A 22,147-nucleotide genomic window follows, 5' to 3' on the forward strand; every position below is an offset into this window, starting at 1 on the left:
CATTGTCATTAGAGAAGATTCTTGGTGCCGAGAATCCAGCAGATATGTTGACAAAGGGTGTGACCACTGAGAAACTGAGGCTGTGCATTGCCTCAGTTGGACTCCTTCAATGAGCATGAGGGAGGGATGTCGTTTCAGAGATTCAGAGAAGAGTTTGGGAAGAAAGACAGTTGGAGAAGTTTTTTTTGTATCAGTCTCCAAGTGGGAGATTGATGAGTTGTGGAGCCTGATTCACTGTTTTTGCCCCTGCAGGAAGGGGGTCCGGGGGCTCCCCCCGGCGCAGGTCCCGCTGCGCGGTCAGCGGGCGGGGGTCCAGGGGGGGCCGCCCCTGGCGGGGGGTTATAGGGGGGCAGCGCCCCCCCAGAAGAAATTTTTTCTGGGGCTTATGTTTGGGACCCGGTTTTCAGTGGATCCGACCCGATTTGGTTAGGGTTAGGGTTGTCGCCCTTGCCTTGTTTATATTCTCGCTTTTCTTTCCCGAACAAGTAACTGTCTGTTAAAGGTAATAAAATTTCTCTCTGGGCGGCCATGGTTTTTTACTCTCTCTCGGATTTGAGGAGAGGTTTTTCCACGTAAATCTGTGTTCTTCTTGTGTTTTGTTTGATCGTTCTTGTTCTTTGTTTTCTTTTGATTGTCTCTTGCTCGTGGTTTTTCCTAACAGTTTATTGATTGAGGATGAGGGAGAATCGTCATTCTTGGTGGTCACCCCGGAAGAATATGGTAGAATGATTGAACCCTTCAAATGGGCAATTTTAGCCGGCTTTGCAGGGGGGAGATCAAAGAAAAGATTAGAATATGGCTTTGCCTTTGAAATCCTAAAAGGTTTCGGCCCTCTCTGTGATGAAGGGAGGTCTATTCCTCATCAGAGTGAAGAACCAAGAAGACATGAATCTCATCTTGCGTACAAGGACATGGCAAAACACTGACGGCAGCGAGGTGGCATCCAGGAATGGAGGTAAGTCTCGAAGATAATCTTGTTGTTCCATAGCAGATCAGATTACCAGGCCTTCCTATAGAGTTATAGAATCAAAGATTCCTTAAAGGGGTTGCTAAATACCTTAAGGGGCAGTTGTTGGAGGTGGACAATCACAGTCGATCGATGAGGCACAGAGAGCATGCGAGCATCTGTGTCGGTGTTCCCCTTAAGTTCGTCCCCAAATCATCGATGGAGGTTGTAACTAAGGGACTTGAATCCTGATTGCTATTCAATAAGTCCGCATAGAGAAGATGACAATTTAGTTATGGGAGAAGTTAATTAGCAATTGGTGTCAGTTGATTACTTTGAGTTGAGCTCTATGGGAATTTGTGAAAAAAGGTGGAGAAAGTTCAATATTTGTGAGATATTGAGTGAATTGAAGCTAAGGTGAAAATTTGTTAGGTGTGCGTTGAATTCTTGACATGTTTCACACTATGACTCATTTCGATTTAAGAGAATATTGAGATAGGAAACACATGGTAGCTCAGCTTCCTAATCTCATGTGAAGACATAAGTACTTTGATTTTTTCAAACTATGGAAAATTGTGTGCTTATAAAAGTTCTTTTTTAGGGCAAGAGTTATAATTAGAGCAGAACAACCTCATGGTGTGGGCGGTTAAAAAGGGGTTGCAGATGGGATGCTTGAGAGCTCTTTTTATGAGCGACTAGTTTGGGGAGAGTAGCCTTTTTTGAGAGAGCTTTTTTGGTGGGTCTTTAGCATTGAAGGTTTGAGTCTTTTGTTTATCATAGTGAAAAATTGTTTTCTTTTGCCCATAAATGTAGGTCTTAGACCGAACCACCACGCATATCCTTTCCTTTGTTGTTATTCTTTGCTATCATTATTATTGTTGTGGTTTGATTTCATTTTGGTCATGATTTTCCAACATATAGACTTTTTCAACAATTCAAAAATCAACATTCATAAATGCACCAAAAAATTTATTATTTAAACGATGTGTTTTCTTCTTGACATGTTTGATGCTTCATCTTTTTGGAGGCTGCTTTCTTTCATCTTACTTTTAGGCTTCATTTGTTCCTCTCATTTTACACATAAAAATGAGGGTTTACCTATGAAACCCTCATTTTCATATGCAAGTCAAACAAACATGACAACTCCATTTTTTTTACTGCCCTCTTTTCACATTGACCATGCATTTAATATAAAAATCCATTTGCACCACCTCCCTCCGAATGAGTTTACGTATGGATTTATTCACACATTGCATGGCCTTCCCGTCATGGGATGCCTTTCCCATGCGTGTCCTTTCTTATTGGTGCGAATGAAACAGACAAAACCTTAATATATTTCACTTATTAAAAAGAAAAACATTTTTCATAGAAAAAACACAGCCCAAGGATCGACCCCTTGCAAATTGGTCATGTTACACATTGAGTCAAAACAACACACACACGTGTGTGTGTGTGTATATATATATATATATATATATATATATATATATATATATATATATATATATATATATATATATATATGTATGTATCAACTCGTGTAAAAAATAGAAAAGAAAACTCATCTATAGTGACGATAACATGCATTGCTTATATTATTGCCTCAAATGTTGACTTTGAATCTGGATCACCGGATTAAATATAATGCGATGACTAGAATTATTTTATAGATGCAGCCATATAGCTTGAGAAAGTGTTTCCCATAGTCATGACCATTGTCATTTTCCTTGATTTCCCAAGAGTATTAAGCTCATTCTGCAGCTCTTGTTCATCATCCTCGAATCGGTTTACCAGGCATTTGCTCATAAGCTTCGAATAATTTTCTAATCAGCTTGCACACCGGAGTTCGCTTGAAATTCATCTAGCAACACCAGTTACACTTTTTTTTTTCCCAGTTTGGTTTTGTAGCATAGATGTGCCGCTTGGCCAGATATCAACATACATTCTTGGATCAAAGTGCTATGTGACATAATGACACAAGGGGGACACCAATTGGGCACGCTGACATGATTGGCGTGTCCTTCCCTCCCATTTCCGTCTTAGCTCTCACGCTGAGTCAAGGGGGGTCTCTGCTCTTCCCAGGAAGGAGGGGTATCGACACCGTCTAGTTCTTGGGCGAGAATCGTTGAATGGGATCACTGTTCAAAAACTTTTGAGGCGTCAAAGGGTGGGGGTTTATTGATTGAGGATGAGGGAGAATCGTCATTCTTGGTGGTCACCCCGGAAGAATATGGTAGAGTGCTTGAACCCTTCAAATGAGCAATTTTAGCTGGCTTTGCAGGGGGGAGATCAAAGAAAAGATTAGAATATGGCTTTGCCTTTGAAATCCTAAAAGGTTTCTGGCCCTCTCTGTGATGAAGGGAGGTCTATTCCTCATCAGAGTGAAGAACCAAGAAGACATGAATCTCATCTTGCGTACAAGGACATGGCAAAACGCTGACGGCAGCGAGGTGGCATCCAGGAATGGAGGTAAGTCTCGAAGATAATCTTGTTGTTCCATTGCAGATCAGATTACCAGGCCTTCCTATAGAGTTATAGAATCAAAGATTCCTTAAAGGGGTTGCTAAATACCTTAAGGGGCAGTTGTTGGAGGTGGACAATCACAGTCGATCGATGAGGCACAGAGAGCATGCGAGCATCTGTGTCGGTGTTCCCCTTAAGTTCGTCCCCAAATCATCGATGGAGGTTGTAACTAAGGGACTTGAATCCTTTACCCAACTGTGATCCGATACTGTGATCAATGCAATTCAGCCTTTCACACGTCCGAGAACTGTCCTCAAAGGATTAAGGAAAGCTTTCCTCCAATGAAACCAGATGATGGACGGACTCAAGTCCGATTCTCTAAATCGAAGAGAAGGGTTTGATCAGAAAAAGTCTCGGAATCGAAAGGAAATAGGTTTGCCAATTTGGAAACTGAAGAGAATGAGGAAGCTGAAAGGCCTGGAGCTTCAACTTTGAGAATAGAGACGGTAACAACCCCTGGGAAAGTGACTAATGAAGGAAGGCATCTCAGCAAGGATGACCTTGGTAAACAACCCAACCAAACGATGAAGGATTCGTCTAAGGATCAGGGTGAATCCAAGTTTGTAGGGTCCTTGAATATGACGAAGGGAGCGAAACAGAAGTAAGTCTGGGTGGCATCTCAAAAGAGAAGTGAGATGGAGGGGACTGGCAAGAAGGAGATGGAGGTTTCACTGTCCACGGAGAAGTCCAAGGGGATTGGAACTCAATCCAGATTGGGAGAATCTAACTATGCAGGCAGCTCAGAAGAGGCTCAGGGCATGGAGATCCTGGGCGGTATGCCAGAGGTTCCCCCAGGCTTCGCCTTCTCGGCGACACCTGCTCCCTCCCAATGTTGGACAGGGTAGACCGGCAAGGATGAAGGCCTCCTCCTTCCCGGCCGGTGAAGAGAAGCGCAAGGAGGACATTAGAAGACACATCTTAGAAATGGCCATAGAGAGATCACCAACTACTCCAGACTAGAAAGAAGCAAGCGCCTTCAGCGAAGTAGAGCCAAACAATCAACATGCAGTTTCAGCGACATGGCAGTAGCGTGCCTAGAGGATCCCCACAGTGATGAGAATGGCAGATTGGCCATTTCTAGCAACCTGCAGTTCGTTCTAGGACCTTCTCATGAAGTGTCTTAGTTGGAAACTTGGAGTGTGAGGGGGCTGGGTCGTGCATCCACCCATAGAGAGGTGGGGTGAGTTGTCAGGAGTAACAGATCTGTTGCACTCTTTTTTTACTAGAGACTAAAATTGAGGAGGTTCAGGCTCCTAAACTTCAGAAAGAACTGCCCGGAATGCAGATGATTGGGAACAACTTTTAGGTAAAACACCCATAATCGTCTGGTTTTCTTTTGGAATCCGACTACTATTCGAGAGTATGTGATGTTGGTAACATGTCAGTCGATTACGTTGTTGATCGAATAAGGAAGAGATCTTATGCTCTTGATCGTTATTTATGCAAAAAAAATTCAGCAATGGAACAAATAAATCTTTGGCATACCCTGGAACAACAAGTTGATATCCCTTAGCTTATTCTAGAAGATGGGAATTTCACCCGCGCAGTAAATGTACGAAGGGGCTCAAGCCAGGCTCATGTAGGCAAAAAAGAATTTAACTGTGCGTTAGAGTCTCGTGGCTTTACTAGAGTTGAGTGATCCTAACACTCATTTCACTTGGCATAACAACCAAATTGGCAAAGGGTTTAAAGCCAGCAGGATCGATTGGGCCTTTATCAACAATCAATGGATAGGGGGTACTAAGCTGCACATTTTGCCGAAGTTCACTTCGGATCATAACGCCCTCCTGGTCACCACTCAATTGAAACGGCGAGTACCCGATTCAAATTCTTTTCCTTTTGGATTTCCATGGATGGTTGTGAAGAGTGTGTCCGCAAGGCATGGGAGCTGAAAATCGATGATTGCCCCATGTTTTGGTTGATGGGGAAATTATAGGAGGTAAAGAGGCTCAAAGGGTGAAACAAAACTGGCACTGGCCACCTCCATCTCAGAATTCAAGCGACTAAGGATAGGCTCTTTGAATTGCAGAAGGCAGTAGATGAAGGGCAGCCAAGGAGCCTTAGAGAGAAAAAATTTGCCAAAGGGATGAGTTACAGTTCCTCTTAGACTTGGAAGAGAAGCTTTGGAGGCAAAAGTCAAGGTGTAAATAGTTAAGAGAGGGAGATAAAAACACATCTTTTTTTCACTCTATTGCCAACCACAACATGATGAGGAAGAACATTACTTTCTTATTGGAGGACGACATCTATGCAGAGTCCAAAGAAATTTTTGAGGAAGCAAAAGCCTATTTTAAAGAGTTGTTTTCAAAGGAAGTCATTGACGAAGAACCTTTTTTTTTTTTGGGGGGGGGGGGGGGGGGCTACTCTGTGAAGAGTCACTGTAGAGGAAAATGATCTGCTAAGAGAACCAGTCACCGAGGAAGGGCTTAAACAAGCAGTCTTTGGGCTAGACAACGATAGTGCACCCGGTCCCGATGGGTTTCCAAGGGCTTTTTCTCAAGCTTATTGGGGGATAGTAGGAGATGATACCATTAGAGCAATTAATTTTTTTTTCAGAAAGCGTAAGATGATCATGAGAGGTGCTAAATGGGAAATAGGAAGCGGAGAGCAGATCAAGCTCTGGATGGACTCATGGTTGGACCATTGCCAACTAATTTCCAGGCTCCCATCAGAGCCTCCAAACAGAACTAGGCGCATTCTGAAGGATATCACGGTGGCTGATATGCTTAGTGGTGACTGAGCCTCTAAAAGAATTTTCAACTGCAAGCATGGCAGTTGACAAGGAGAAAAGGGAATACCGAAGGATGGAACAAATTAACATGGTGCAAAGATTCAGTTCCTAGGGCAGCTATAACCACCCAGTTTGCTGCAAGCAAGCAACTGCTCACATTAGACCGACTACTGAGGATGGGATTTTTCCTGGCCAATAGATGTGTTCTATGCACAAAGGCTGAGGAAACAGGGCAGCAACTCTTCATGCAATGCAGTTTTGCTAATCAGGTATGGAGAAAGGTGAAGGAACTCTTTGGAAGAAGAGGAATGACGGTGGGAGAAATCAGGCAAGCCATAGTTCGATGGGGGAGTAGCAGATTGAACGATGGCAATGTTCAGAAAGCGTGGAATGTGGCTTTTTTCAACTTACTGTACGGGCAAATATGGAGGATCAGAAACGAATGAATTTTCAGAACCCAGCAGGTCAATGATGGGAACCTGATATTGCAGTGCATCAGGATGATTAGAGAGCAAATTATGAAGATTCCAAGTAACTTGTTCATATTATTGCTCTAAGATGCGTTCCTTGGGAGGATGGGAAGCGCCAAGGTGGGGATGGTTAAAGCACAAGGGAGTTTTTGTTATAGCAGGATGGTCTTGTAGTGAAGGCTCAATGAAGGACAGAGGATAGAAAAGGAGAATTCACATTCTGAGAGCAATTCCAGCAGATAGCAAAGTGTTTATGGAGGTTTCAAGAAGTGATGCAGGGAGGGACTTGAATCAAGTGATAGAAGGTGCAGGACGGTTGTCAGAGGCGTTAACCATAGTGAAGGAGCAGTTGCTGAACTTCCAGCAAGTGCAGATAAGGAAGGTGTGCAAGACTCAAAAATGAGATTGCAAAAATGTTGGCCCACGTTGCTCAATCTGAGCAATTCCGATGCTAGAAGGATAAGCCTCCAGATTGAAATCCAGAGGTTTTGTAAAGATTTTATCTGTACATTCTGTAAAATATACGGAATTTTGATATCAATACACTGGTAGGGTCTGCCAAACTCCCTCTTGAATATTGAAAAAAAATGTGATTTTTTGCATATGGTAAAAACATGGTCAAACTAACTTGGTTGTGAATGATTCAAAATTGAATCCTAGAAGATGGGATGAGAATTTATGCATTTGGGAAGTGAGTCCACCATTTCTTTGTACTTTTGGCGGCAAATCCTAGATTTGGTAATAATCAATATCCTACAAGTGGTCACTTTTCCATATGCATAAGCTCCCTCCAACTGCCTGTTTCCAAACAGAACTGAATTTCATTTCTTTTAAGAACAAAACAGTACACAATGCAAGAGATAGAGAAATCGCCGATAGCGTTCATGAACATATTCCACATTTTCCTAAATACCAGAAATCCATGAAGCTAAAATATACCCTTCAACCGTTGAACGTGTGCAAGTCGCATGTGATCTTTCTTGGTTAAGAAAGGTTGATGGAAGCTCATTATATAGGATACAAACTTCCTTGAGCCATTGTGTTATAAATGACCCTTCCAAATTAATCATTTGTTAAAGATGAGGTAGCAATGATTTTTAAATTGAAATGTGGGTAATTAATATCCAAGATCCAATTGCTGGTCTGCAAAATGGTTCAGACTCATTATCTCAGTGCACAACTTTTACATGTTAAATTCATTTTCTAAGATAGGCATGCCTCGAATGCATTTTCCTGATTTCCGTCGAAATAGTATAATTTCCCCATGTTAACATATCCAGAGGCAATTAGATAAATTTCTCATGGATTAAAAGATAAAAGGTCATTTCAATGAAAACACAGATTTTTGGAAATATAAGGTTCAAATTTTGGGTCTCTATTTGTAAATTTGCCAAAAGAAAATTGGAAATGATGTATATGACGCACACACTTGTTCCCGCTGGGTTAGCACCGCTACCATGTGAGCAGACTCTTGAGGGTCTGACTGGGATGGGCAACTAAAGCTCTGTTAGGGAGCCGGTGTCGGAGAGGAGTGATGGGGTGGAGAAGAAAATGAGAGATGAGGCTGGAGTTGTCGTCAACTACATTCTTTTGATGATGTAGCTGACAATGGTCCATCTCCACCCCCTTTCTCTACTCAACACCTTTCTCATCTCCCAAAACAGATTTTCCAAACACCTGCGGGAGTAGGTGGTATTAATTAAACCCTCATCAAATATCCTCTCATTCCATCTCCGGCTCCCAAACAAAGCCTCACTCCAACCAAAACTCCAACAGCATCTTCAACACCAGAATGCCGGGTCCAGTGAGATCCTCAATCGAATCCAGCAAGGATTTCACAAGGTTGAGCATGGATATGGGCTGAACCCGAACCATATGCAGCCCTCCCAACAAGAGAATGGGATCAGGCGATGGGGGCGATCACAGGGAGAAGTGTTGACACCTCTTCAGACGAGTCGATCATCTGATCTCTTTTCTTCTTAAAACCACAACCGACACACATACAAGGAACGGCAGAGAAAGAGGACATGCTGCTGCTTAGAACCAGATTGACTACATTCGCACAGGGTGTGATACAGCTCACTAGATTTCGTTCCCACCTTTTTTTTTTCTTCTCAATTCTTTTGCTTACAAGAAAGGAAGAACAAATATAACAAGAGAAAGAGAGCCAGAACCAAAGAAAAGATAAAAAGAAAAGATGTAAGAAAAGAAGCCAAGGAAAAGAAAGGGGGAAAAAAGAGAGAAGGAAACTGCCTGATTCTAATCCGAATCGCTATCCATACCACCAACCATCGCTTTCAAACCCCTTGGTCTCTGCAAAATGCCAAACAAACCGTCAGCAAGCAACGCTTCAGGCCCACACCTTGCTCAAGACCATAAAAAATGACACCCACTGCATCTCTGGCCAAAGATTCTCTCAGATGACAGAAAGGACCATCAGAGACCGAGCCTTGACTCGGACACAACAATTGGATGGCCAGCCAGAGGGATCAGAAGGTCAAGAGCGCTTCAATCTACCAGTGGAGATCCAGACTCAGACCATCATCTGTTCTTTGTGTGCTCAGTTCTTACCAAATAAATAAAATGATCCGTGTCCAGACCGCAGTATCGGAATTTGAAGCCACCACAGTGCTGCCGCTTCTGCCAAACAGAGATCCCCTCTGTGACAAACATGGCAGCAATGCATTGGTGGCTTCACTATGATTTGAAGCGGCCTCTAACCACATCTCGGGATCATATTCTACTGTGCCTTTTAATATGGTACACAAACCCCAAAAACTTTAGGCTGGAACAAACCGAGGGAATCCTTCTAGTTCCAGGCCATCCATAAAGCTTCAACTCAAATCTGTGCCCAGGAACAGCTGAAACCTGGCTGAGTTCCAGCCTGACACTCAACACTTGGGAAGTTTGACACACTGGACAAAAGTCACACGAACAGAACGGACAGCGTTTGTCTGGAACTCACCAGTCACGTACCCCTCTGGGTGTGACTAGAGCATCCAGTGCTGAGGTATTATAAAGCGCTGCGCAGGATGCAATTTGCCCCGTCCGGGACACATACCATAGCGCGTATCAACTGCGGGAAGCGCATAACACATGCTTCCCACAGATCAAACACCCCCTTACATGATGAAAAGGGGAAGCTTCCAAACCCTAACCCAGATTTTCAAAATCCAATGGTATAGTTGTATAACTGGTAGGGGTCTGCCTAACCCCAGCTGGACTTTAAAACAAAAAACAAAAAGAACCTCCACTGCTAGATTATAGAGGAAGTCCCAATTGGTAGGCCTGCCACACACGCACACCAAAAGCAAATATTTTTGGGAAAAAGCATCCATAAACTATGGTTAAATTGTGCGATTTAGCAGAACACCATAAAAGACCTCGATCTATATTGATGCAAACATTACCCATTCTCTCTCAACAGGTCCCCCAGCCATCCCTCTACTAGGATTCCATCTTTTTACCTTCTTGGAAGTCTTCTTCTCCCTGACTTCATAACGCTCTTGGTTTAGCTCGCACAGCCACGAACCGGGGCTTACCAACTGCAACAACCAAATCAACACAAAGGGGTGAGCCATGGTGAAACAAATGAAAGAAGACTGGGGCAGACAATTAAAGTCGGTGGAAACACCTACATCTTGAGGTTTCATGTCAAAGCAAGACTCTCATTCTTATAATCTGGACACGGGCAAAACCATCCACAACCTTTCGGTTCCGGATTCATGTTAGTATTTTAAGTCGGATCTAATTCAGATTTGAAGCAAACCCATTGTACTTTTTTCTCTCTTATGTAATCCAGTATTACCACCTCTATTTCGGATCCGGATTGAACCTTACCCCCAAAAGATCTGAATCGGGATCCGGAATAGGATGTGACATACCGAATCTGATCCGTTTGCACATCTGATATTATTTTTATAAAGGGCACAACCAAGAGTCACGTGGTTGGTACTTGGAAAATGGGTACACCTGTCAGAAAGATGATTCTTTGAGAGAAAGCCACCGCACCAACAACCACAGACAAATTTAATATTGCAAAATCAACTTTCAACAAGTTGAACAAAAAAAAAATGCAACGAAACCACCCAGGGGAGAAGGGGAGAGAGAAAGAGAGAGAGACTCACGTTTAGGGTTCTCTGAAGGAACTTGGAACGCTTCTTGGGTCGCTGTGGGAGCTTGGAGCCCTTCATTGCCATGAAATCCTCCTCCTTCTCCTTGCTGCTCAAGGAGATAATGAACTTGGGCCACACCATCGGTTGGCTGTTGTGATTGTTTTGATGGCTGTTGCTGTTGGCCTTGTGACTGTGGTTGGGCAGATTCTTCTCGGACACCATCGCCTCCGATGAGTTCCTACCATTCCCCACTCTCGTTTGATGATGGTTCTGCCTCTCGCTCTTGTCAGGAGAAGATGAATGATCGCTATGTAGGCTTCTCAACCCAAACAAGGAGGGCTCTGAGTTCCTGTCAAATCCATGGAGAAGGATGGAGCAAAGACAAAGCGTCACGGGAAAATCAACAAAGAGAGAGAGATGCCAAACTTCGCTTGTATACATACATTTATTTATGGGAATACGCCGGCCAGCCCACAAGGCCTATAAAGAAGCGAGAAATAAAAAATAAGTTGAGGATCGAACGATTGGCCAGACAGGAGGAAATACAGATGGGTATTTGAGGGCTAGAGGGGGATCTCAGGAGAAAAGAAACAAAAAACTTTACTCTTCTGGATCGATCGAGATTTTTCTAGGGTTTTTACTTAAAAGTCAGCAACAAATTTCATCGAAAAAAAAAAACGTCCAACGCAAATAAAAAAAGCGACGTACGAAAAGTCTTTATTTAGCCATCATGGGTAAAAAAAAATGAGAAAGAGAGAGAGAAAGAGAGAGGGTGGTGATTCGTTCCGTCAACACGCAGGCTCCACGTCTCAACTTGAGTTGTCGGGACTCTGAATCTGGGAAGCTGGTTCGGAAGGGTAGAAGACAACGAGAATAGAAAAACACAAACAGGGAAAAGAAAAAACTACATAAGCAACCCCATAGAAAAGCGCAAACAGGGGAAAAAAAGCATAACATACAAGAATACAACCGGTGAAAAGGAAGTTTTGCCTACCCAGCCAACCACTAGCTCCACTCCATAGTCCGGAGACCAGAGAGAGGGAGAGAAAGAGATTCATCCCTTCTATACATACCAAAGAAAATGAAGTCAAGCAGTAAGCCTGATTCACCATTCAACAATAAAAAAATTAACAGTTAAATAGGAGATAAAGCTTCTACAGAACCATTCGAATTCGAATCATTCCACAGATAAGAGAAGGCCCCACTCCCAGTAACCCCCCCCAAAAATCTTTAAAGAAAAAGGGCGCAAAAGGGAAAGCAGTCCATTTATGAAAATTAATATGGTGCCCAGCACTAAAGAGAGAGAGAGAGAGAGAGAGAGAGAGAGAGAGAGAGAGAGAGAGACCTGAGGACACGAGCGGGTTGATGGTCAGCCGATGATGAAAGGAGAGGGAACGCTTTGTCGTTTGTAACGATGCGTCTATCCACCCTCATCATCGTCCTCTCGTTGGCCTCATCCCTAACCTGGACCTTCACGCACCTCAGCCGTTTCCTATTCCCCCACTGCAAGAAATGATCAGGCTCCGGTGGTCGACTCCCTCTGTTATTCTTTGCTTCCTTTTCCATCGCCTTGTACTCTTTTTAAGTTTTCCCTGCAACTCAAAAAGCATTTAGTAAAAGAGCAGTAAGGGAGAAAATCAGATTTCAAATGTGAAGAAGATAACTCCAGATCTCAATTGTGAAGAAGATAACTCCAGATCTCAATTGTGAAGAAGAAAACCCCAGCAAAGAAGAGGACTCAAAGAGAGGAACGGGAAATTGGAAAACAGAGCCCTCAAAACCATCTGTGGTTTGCACCAAACAAACGATTGGAATTGGAACTTCAATGGAAAAATCACGATGTCTGGATATTTAAACATTATTTCATTGCTACATGGAGCAATTTTCAACTATTTATATTTTTTTTAAATTCTTATTCAACTTATATAACATCTATCCCAAAATCTGGATTTTTTGTCCTATGTTCACATATGTTCAGCATACTAGCACATTAGTTTTTTATACCACTCTTTTTAGCTTTCTTTTATCGGTATTGAAGAGGATGATGCTCCCAAAGGCGATGAAACTCTATAAATCTTCTGTTATTGGTTCTTCTCATTTTTAATTTCTATCACTATTTCTATGCCATCATGTCATATGATTTCTTATATTCTCTTACGAAGCTCAGATTGTAATTTTACCTTTCTTTTTTGGGGAAGTTACACTTGCCCAATTTAATAATTTTGAAACATGTAGATTATTTCTGACATAGGTTTGAAAGAAAATAGCTCTCATATGCAACAACTGGTGTTAGACCATTAGCAATCTTGCAATGTACTCTATCTATCAAGGCTAGATTCCTTTTTTGGATCGGTTTCATATCAAATCCTCGCTTGTACATGGAGGACAACTTTCTTTACGGCTTTATGAACTTGGTCCAGGTGGAATACGTTAAAAGAGAATGGACACATTAATGAACCTGTCACTACTGTGTTTAACAATAATTCTTCAGATACTCCCTCTCAGAGAGAGCAGAATCTGTGAAGCTTCATAATATTGTTAGACCTTCCTTTCAAAAAAAGAAAGAAAAAATTTGTTAGACCTGCTGTGTCGTTGCCATGATGATAGTGAGGAGTGATTAAGCTTCATATACAGAAGAAATGAGCGCGTGTTGTGAAATGATCGCCTGACTACAAAATCTAGCAGAAGACGAGTTGCGAAGATTTGTGCTACCAAGATTGAGCCAACTTTGAATCACCTAATCCGGACAAAATCATCAGAATGGATAAGAACAACAAGGTCATCAGAATAGAGGTGGAACAAAGAGGCAAGAACAGGACGGTTTCTCACGGCAGGAAAGGAAAGGAAAGGTATGGGCCATCGGATTTCCTACAGTTGGAGATAGCCACAAAACTAGGTACTAATAGCTGAAAGAAAATGCTTTTACCTCTATCAATGGCTCTTATCGTGGCCACTCCCACCTTCCTCCAAAACGCGTCTTCAATTGACACCAAAAAATCGCAGGCCGTCCCTTCCTGAAAAAAATCAAGACATTTAGGGATTCAAAACGCTGAAATATCTTAAAATCTTTATGTTAAAGAGAAATCTCCAGAAAAAATCACGAGGATATTCTAGTTGTTTCAAGTGCTGCTCTCCTAAAAAAAGGCTAAGGAAGAAAAAACTCTGAAGAAATTAGTCAGGCTTGAGTCTGCAATTTTTTCGTCATAGGAGAATAGAATCACCGGAAAGCCTTAAAAAATACATGGAAAACGTCTGGATTTCCCAAAATCACAACCAAAATTTTCAGGAACAACTGAAAAATCAAGATCCATGCGAAGAGTGTATTACCCCATCTCATTCGAACCATTAGGTCAAATTTACAGCAAGAATGCAGATTTTAACCACACCATGAAATCGCTCGCTGGAAATGCTAAAGGAAAGTACTGAATTTTCAAAAACTGAACGGTCCAGCATGTAATCCTAAACATCAAATCCGATTTGAAACCATCACTATGCTTCTCTCCGACTCAAAATACACCAGAAAACAGCTACGGATCTCCAATTCACCAAGAAAACTCCAAATACTCAAAGACGGGAAAAAGAAACAAGTAAATCAACGAAATATTTGAAACATTCATCGGCCTTCTCAAGCGGGACGGAAGACCTAGAACTGTCAAGGCTAGAAATATCAAATATTCGTCCATAAGAAAAAAAAGTCATTTTTACGGAATTTTTTTCCTAAAAGATTAGGTTGGGCTTAACACAACAAGAAGACATGAATATGCAAGAAGCCCAAAAAATGCTGAAAACAAAAGAAAAATCAAAATCCAGGCCAAAATCCCACAAAATATTGAAAAACCAAAGAGCCATGAGAGAACAGAAGCCTTTTCAAAGGACTACGCCAGACTTTAAACAAGAAAGCAAAACTTTTGGTTCCTTTAAACTTGTATACAAAATCGCACTCTCAAATCTCAAGAAGCTGAAAAAGAAAAATCCTGAAATTTCAATGAGTTAGCAGATGAAACCATGCTTTTCATATGATTCCAAAGATCAGGTCGATAAGAAAAGTCAGAGCACCAGTTTCTTTCCGTCTCAAAAAAACCAAAAGAAAACTTGTCCTCTCGAACACAAACGGAAGAAAAAATTCAGGTTTTGAAGGTTTTCTTCGAGGGAAAACAGGCCTTGAAGGTTGTCAGATTTGCTGCAAGAAGTCCAAAAAAGACTGAAATTTTTTAGAAAAAAATCTTCACTGAATGCCAACTCAAAAAACTGCGGGGAAGGAAAGAACCTTCCTTCCTTGACACGATCCTACAGAGTAGCCAGATTCAGGACGAGAGTGCTCCAATTCTTTTACCTTTTTCTTCTCAATTTCTCCGTCAAAACTCGGAAACCCCCAGAATCAAGAACCGGATGACCACCTTAGAGTTTCCGCCGATCCGTTCTAATCTCGAAATCTCAGCGACAACGGACGGAAAAATAAACCTGCCGTAGAATCCAGAGATCTCAGAATCGACTTGAAAATGCAGGACCCGAGCGTTGGAATCGATAGTTTCCGGCTGTTTTTCGGTTTTCTGAATCGCGAAATCCCCAAGGAACCAAACGGAGATAGCACGGCGTGCCAATGAGAAGGGAAGGAGGCAGAGAGAGAGAGAGGGGAGAGTTTCTCCTTTTATTCTTCCCTCTCGAAACAAAAAATACTACCACGACCTTCCCATTTTGCCCCCATTCTTTTTCCACTAATGACTAGTTCAACCCCGGTCCTTATCTTTCGTTATACATCCACCGTCGATTGGAAAACAGACGGTCAAGATGCATTTCCCGCTTCGGACGTCCCCGTGAGCACCCCCAACACCGCGCAAACCGTCACGGCGTGCATCGTCCGGCCGCACCGCCATCTTCAGGCGAGACGGGAAGGGCGTCGGCGAGTCGTGTTCCCTTCTGCGGGACCCACCACGTAACGGAGGCCGGCGACCGGTAGATCGCCTCTTTCCCTCTCCTTCCATCGATGAAGAGGATCGAAGAACAAGAGAAACCCTAGTTTCCTCATCGTAGATCATCTAAGGCTAACCGTTCCAGCCGTCGATCGCCTCCGTCCGTCCGATTTTTCAGGCCGCCGTCTTCTATGGAGAGGAAGCCGCGATAGTCCGGCTCCGGCCGGCCCTCCTCTTCCGCTTCCATCTGATCTGGCCGAGCCGGCAGCTCCCAAGAGGGAGACGGGAGACGCTAGCGCTACGTACGTCCAGGGAAATGACGAACCCGTCGTCGTTTACTTTCTTACTCTTTCAGAACGCGTAAGGTGAAGAGGATGAGTAACCGTCACGCTTGGGGCCCAAAGAACAGATAGGAATTAGGAGTGGCACAATCTGACACGACCCGCCAACCCGCTTCTTAGCCGGGTTCGGGTTTGGCTTAAACGGGTTCATGTCGTAAACGGGTCGACCCGCTTAACCCACCCGCCAACCCGCTTCTTAGCCGGGTTCGTGTTAGGGGTATGCCAACCCGCCAACCCGACTGACCCGTTTAATAGACGAGTCAACCCGTTTACACGAACCTGTCATCCTCTCCTTGGCTACACATTCGAGCACTCCTCGGCCACCGGACGTGCCCTATCACCCAGACCCCTCTCCCTGCCCGCCCGTCCCTCATCTCCCACTTCGCCCAAGCCCACCACATCCCCCTCTCCCAGACCCTCCCCACAACCCCAAAAATGACCGCTGCCGCCGCCCACCAATCGTTCGCAGTGGCATCTCAGAGGCAAAAGGTCAAACAGTTGGTCTCCACGTTCGCCTCGCCCGACTCCCCTCACTCTTCCAAGCTCGACGCCCTCTCCCTCCTCCTCCGCCCCTCCAAATACGACCACAACTTCTGGCAGCTCCTCATGGAGTCCGGCGAGACCTCCACCGTGCTCCTCTACGCCGCGGACCCCTTCCTCCAGGACGCCGCCCTCTCCTTCCTCTTCAACCTCTCACTCGACGACGACATCAAGGTGGGGCTCATGGTCGAGGGCACTGTCAGCCCTGTCGTGGCCACCCTCATTTGGGGCTTGCAGGCCGCTTGTGCGCTCTCCGCCACCATCATCACGAGCCTCGCCATCGCGGAGGTGAACAAGGGGGCAATCAGCGGGTACCCAGGCGCTGGTAGAGCTCCTTAGGGATGAGAATTTGAAGGGGAAGAGGGAAGCGACCACGACGCTCTCGACGCTCTGACAAGCGGCGGGCAATCGATGTCGGTACCGTACCCATTTTGCTAGTGCTGGCTGCTGCAGAGGAGTCGATGGAGTGCTCCATCGAGGTGCTCAGCCTACTCTCGAGGTGTGCCGAGGGATGCAAGGCTATCCAGAAGTGCAGGGGTAGCGTTCAGGTGTTGGCCAGGATCCTGTTATCGGGTCGACCCATTTAATAAACGGGTCAACGTGTCGTGTAATTGTGTCGGGTCGACCCGACCTGTTTATTAAACGGGTTAACTGTGTCGGGTCAGGTTACCCATTTAATAAATGGGTCGTGTTCGTGTTTGCCACATCCAACCCGTTTAATAAACAGGTCGGGTTTGTGTTGAGGTGTTCTGACCCACCAACCTGACCCGCCAACCCGACACGATTGCCACCCCTAGATAGGATACGTGAGTGCCACGCTCATGTATGGTTCAAATGAGGCAATCATCTGGACCACCAAATTCCTGCGATCGCGAAGATGGGTCGAAGGAGGTGAATTGAGTGTCGCCGACTTTTCAAGCCCAAAACTCATCCCTAACTCACATTATGAGAACTTAGTGTAAAGTTTATATTCTCATGACGTCTACAAAACAATACGAAGATGAACTCAATGATGCTCTGCATTCTCTGAATACATCAAGACATCGTTGATGAACATGATCATGAACTGATCCAAGTATTGATGAAAAAAATCAGTTCATCATAGATATAAAAACTATAAAAGCATTTGTCAACCCGAACGAGATCACCAAGAACTTGTAATGCTCATATCGAGTACAAAATGATGCTTTTGACATATCCTCTTCCTTAATCCTCAACTGGTCATATCTCATCCACAAGTATATCTTCGAGAACACATTGACCGTCTTCAGCTAATCAAATAAATCTTCAATTCTCGGCAACATGTATTCATTCTTAATCGTCAATTGATTGAACATCCTATAGTCGATGTACAATCACAACGATCCATCATTCTTCTTAAAAAAAATAGAAGCACCTCATGGTAGAACACTCAATCAGATGAAACCTTGCTTCAAAAGTTCTTGTAATTGCTTCTTTAACTCTACAAGCTTAATTAGATCTCTACAGTATGCTGCTTTGGATACAGGAGCTATACCAGGCACCAAATCTATCGAGAACTCCACATCTCTCGGTGGTGGTAAATTAGGTAAATCTTCTAGAAAGACTCCCATGAACTCTTAAAAAACTTTCACATCATAAATCAATGCTTTCTCATGCTTCAATGCAATCACATTTATGATGAACATCTTACCTCCGAGATATACAAACTCCGAGACTCTCAACGAAAAGATCAACCTCCCATCACAGGACAACTGAACAATATAAAACTCGACTAGGGGCTGACCAAGTCACTTCAACAAGACCTTATGCCTACGATACTCCAAACTGGCAAAGTGCTCACAAAGTCAATCCATCCTAAGAATGACATCAAAGTTTGTCATATCGAGAAGTATAAGGTTTGCAGGGAACACACAACCTTTAATCAACACTGCAACTTTGGGAGATGTAATCCATTACAAGCCTTAGCTCCTAAGAGTGTGGTTATCTCCATACAGTGGTCCATCTCGACTACTAGAATATCCAACAACTGAGTGAAATCTTTTAACACAAAAGAATGTATTGCACCGATGTCAAACAACACTTGAGCTGAGAAGTCAACAATGTCCAAGGTACCTTTTATGACTTGATGGCTCAATCCTGCATCATATGTGATAGCCACATACACATGTCCCACTGTGTTGTTGTTTGGGTGGCTGCGATTGCTGCTGTTGAGGAGCATGTTGTTCCTTAATCTATTATGGCATCAACTATTGTTGCAAAGGCTGTAGATCAGCCACCCTCTCAGGATAAAATCTAATAAAGTGACCCTTCTAACCACAATGATAACATGTGTCAGTCTCTCTAGGACAAGGTTGTCCTGCATGATCTCTTTGACATATTTGACATCTACCAGCAAATTGTCTCTGTTGTCATTGCTGTTGTTGCTTTCTCCTGTACCTTTGTTGCTTTTGATATGGGATTTGCCTATAGTTCTTCTTTTGTTTTTTTTTCTGAAATGCCTTCTTTAAGTATTTATGTGATTCCTTCTTTGTCCTTGATGAAGATGGAGGTGACTTCACCTTGCTCAAATTCTTCTTTGAGGACCTCTAGTCCTCGTCAATGACGTTGGTTGCCTCGATCGCCTCTATTAGTGACTGAGGGCACCCAACCAAAACCTTGCTATGCAGTCTATCACAAAGTCCTCGCACAAACTTCAATGCTTATGCCTTATCCATCGAAAAAGGGGGCAATATCTCAATAAAATGCTGGAATCTGCTCCTGTACTCTAAGAGGGTCACACTACTCTATTTCAACTCCAAAAATTTCTAGGCTTTCTTATCCCTAGCAAAGTCAGAGAAATAAGTCTCAAGGAAAGTTGTTGTAAACTCCTCCCATGGAATGATTGCGACTCCTCTAAATCTGATCTTTGTGGTCTTCCACCACTTTGCCGCATTGCCCACGAGTTGGTAAGATCCAAAAAGAGTCTTTTTCGCATCTGGTATGCTAAGGATCTTAAAGATTCCTTCGATCTCTTGAAGACAAAACTCTGTACGCTCAAGATCTGACTTCCTCGTGAATGAAGGGAGATTGAGGTTCATGAACTTCTTGTATAACACCAATTGAGCTGTTTGCGGCTGCGCCTGGGTCTGAGTTTGTATTGTTTATATGAGTGTAGCAAGGGCTTTTAGGATGAAGTCCCTCTGACTTATCCAGTCTCCTTGATACCTCAACATCTAACAAAGAAATAACCAAATAATTAAATTATAATAGAGCTCTTGACTATACTCATAATCACAAATAAACAACTAGTTATCACGAGAGCAAACAAACAATTCATTCACATCATAATTCACCAACTTTTATCTACTCTTTAGGGTTACACAATCGTCAAAATGTGAAACTTAACCTTTTGGATTGGATCTTGGACAATTCTAGGAACTCTACTTTGATACCAAGCCTGCAACCTCAAGAAAAATTGAGCCACCTTTTTTTTAAATAGAGCACACAATGAAAATTCAAACATTTATTTCTTTTAAATATTTTCTAGCACTATAGAAAAAAAACCTTTCTAATAAAATTTGTATTCCACTGATGTATACATGAACTGATTGTAAAATTCAAGGGTGAACCATCACTGAATCTCTACAAAATTACATTTAAATACAAGTATGATGAAAACCCAAAATATAGAGAACTCCTAGGAAAAGAAGGATCCATGATTTAGCTCAAAAAATAATTCAGTTATGCGTATCTGTCGCCGACAAGGTCACCTACACGTGGATGCCAGAAAAAAAAATAAGCAAGGGTGAGACAAACCACAAGTCTTAGTATGTAACACGACCATCCACTATGCAATAGCAAACATGAGTAGGTCACCAAGCCAAATTGGACTCCAACTAAGTCCATGGCTGACAATGAGTTTCAAACCTCGACTCTCTACAAAATTTGACTCAACAAGACCTCTAACTCGAGAGGTCACTCAAACAACTGTTCCAAACCTAAATGCATGCATGTATATTATTTTTTATTTAGGTTCATCTTTTGTCCTCTACCAATGCATATTACAATTTACTTAAGTTTTCACTTTTATTATTATCTCCACAAGAGCACCACTGCCTCGACTCGCTATAAGCTTGTCGGTCTATATGGGGGTGTACATTCATCCATGAATGATTTCAATATTTTATTTTTAAATCTCATAAGAACTCGGTTCGCCAGCACCAAGGTACAAAATCCTTCATCAAGGAGTTTCTTTCCTTAAAAAAGTTGTAGTGCACTACCGCTAGCGTATGTAGCTGGACCTCTAACAACAAAAAAAAGTTTGTATCCCCTAAGTCACCATGGTCGAAGAATGATTTAAATATTTTATTTTTAAATCTCATAAGAACTCGGTTTGCCAGCATCAAGGTACAAAATCCTTTATCAAGGAGTTTCTTTCCTTGAAAAAATTGTAGTGCATTACCACTAGCGTACGTAGCTGGACCTCCAATAACAAAAAAAAGTTTGTATCCCCTAAGCCACCATGGTCGAAGACTGGTCCACCCTAGTGACCAAAGCAGAGCCCATAACAGTAACACGTCATCGCTAGCTGAGAAGGAGTTTGTCAGTAACTCAGCACAATCCTACGAGGTTGGTGCAAGTTCGCTCACAAGACGAGTAAAGAGTCACTTAAGGTGACAAGTTACCCAATCTTTCAGGACGTAACCAAAATATGTGTATCTTGTTTATTTTGATTTTGATTCATTATCAAATTTTTAAATTTTCCAATGTACCCTTCAAGTACTCATACCTTTGCCCAACAAGACACACTGAATTTCTAATTTTAAGAGAAAAATCATTTCTCAAAACTAGTGCAAACACCTTATTGTACTCTAAATGAGCTTTTACTGCGCCTAACAATAAACTCTCACTTGAAAAAATCATTTTTCAAGGTCCACACTATGAGAAATAAAATGGGAAACATTCGTAAATCCTAAGTTTACGAATCCCAAACCTCATGCATGTCCATAGGGTTCATGTATAGGCTAAACTACTAGTTTCTTAGATTAACTATCATGGTTAAAATTTTCTTCTACTTTATTTCATATTTTTTTTCTTATAAGTTTAATTCATTTTTCATGGTTTTAGAACAACTAAAAATAGAGTTTTTAGTTTTTTTTTTCAACTAATCATATGAGGTTCATAAATATATATGTGACCTACTAGGGCCTAAGTATACGTGGTTTTACCCAATTCATGAGTAACTATACTTACTTACATTCTATGAACTGAGTTTGATTTTCATGCATAACATATATATATATATTATTAGTGTTCATTTTTTTTCAAAAGCCATATGAGCTGCATACATTCTCAATTCAAGATTCACATAATATGCATATGAAATGAATTATTTCAGGCATGCATATTTCTCTCTTGTTTTTATAAAATCTCATATTATCTAACATGTATATATATATATATATATATATATATATATATATATATATATATATATATATATATATATATATAAGCGGATGTCAAAACATATTCATTGGATGTTAAATCAGAAATTCTTTTAGATCATATTCAAACACACTAGTGAGAGGCCAAAACAATTTTTTTTCT

General features: G+C 42.3%; 2 protein-coding genes across 2 annotated transcripts; one reads left to right on the plus strand and one right to left on the minus strand.

The window, feature by feature from the left end:
* Positions 1–8,704: 8,704 nt before the first annotated feature.
* On the minus strand, positions 8,705–16,005 carry LOC149814906 (uncharacterized). The gene is made up of 6 exons (XM_089989349.1): positions 15,119–16,005; positions 13,712–13,799; positions 12,131–12,377; positions 10,798–11,134; positions 10,138–10,215; positions 8,705–8,983 (listed from the first exon to the last, which is right to left on the minus strand). Exons 3-6 carry the CDS (start codon positions 12,349–12,351, stop codon positions 8,930–8,932), a joined length of 690 nt encoding a protein of 229 aa, XP_089845475.1. The 5' UTR covers positions 12,352–12,377; positions 13,712–13,799; positions 15,119–16,005; the 3' UTR covers positions 8,705–8,929.
* A 466-nt stretch (positions 16,006–16,471) lies between these two features.
* Positions 16,472–16,915, plus strand: LOC149814907 (U-box domain-containing protein 8-like). The gene has a single exon (XM_089990443.1). It carries the CDS (start codon positions 16,472–16,474, stop codon positions 16,913–16,915), a length of 444 nt encoding a protein of 147 aa, XP_089846569.1.
* The last annotated feature ends 5,232 nt before the right edge of the window (positions 16,916–22,147 follow it).

The sequence above is a fragment of the Nuphar pumila genome, chromosome 15 (assembly GCF_984573655.1).
Source record: "Nuphar pumila chromosome 15, dmNupPumi1.hap1.1, whole genome shotgun sequence".
In the NCBI taxonomy this organism is placed as follows: domain Eukaryota; kingdom Viridiplantae; phylum Streptophyta; class Magnoliopsida; order Nymphaeales; family Nymphaeaceae; genus Nuphar; species Nuphar pumila.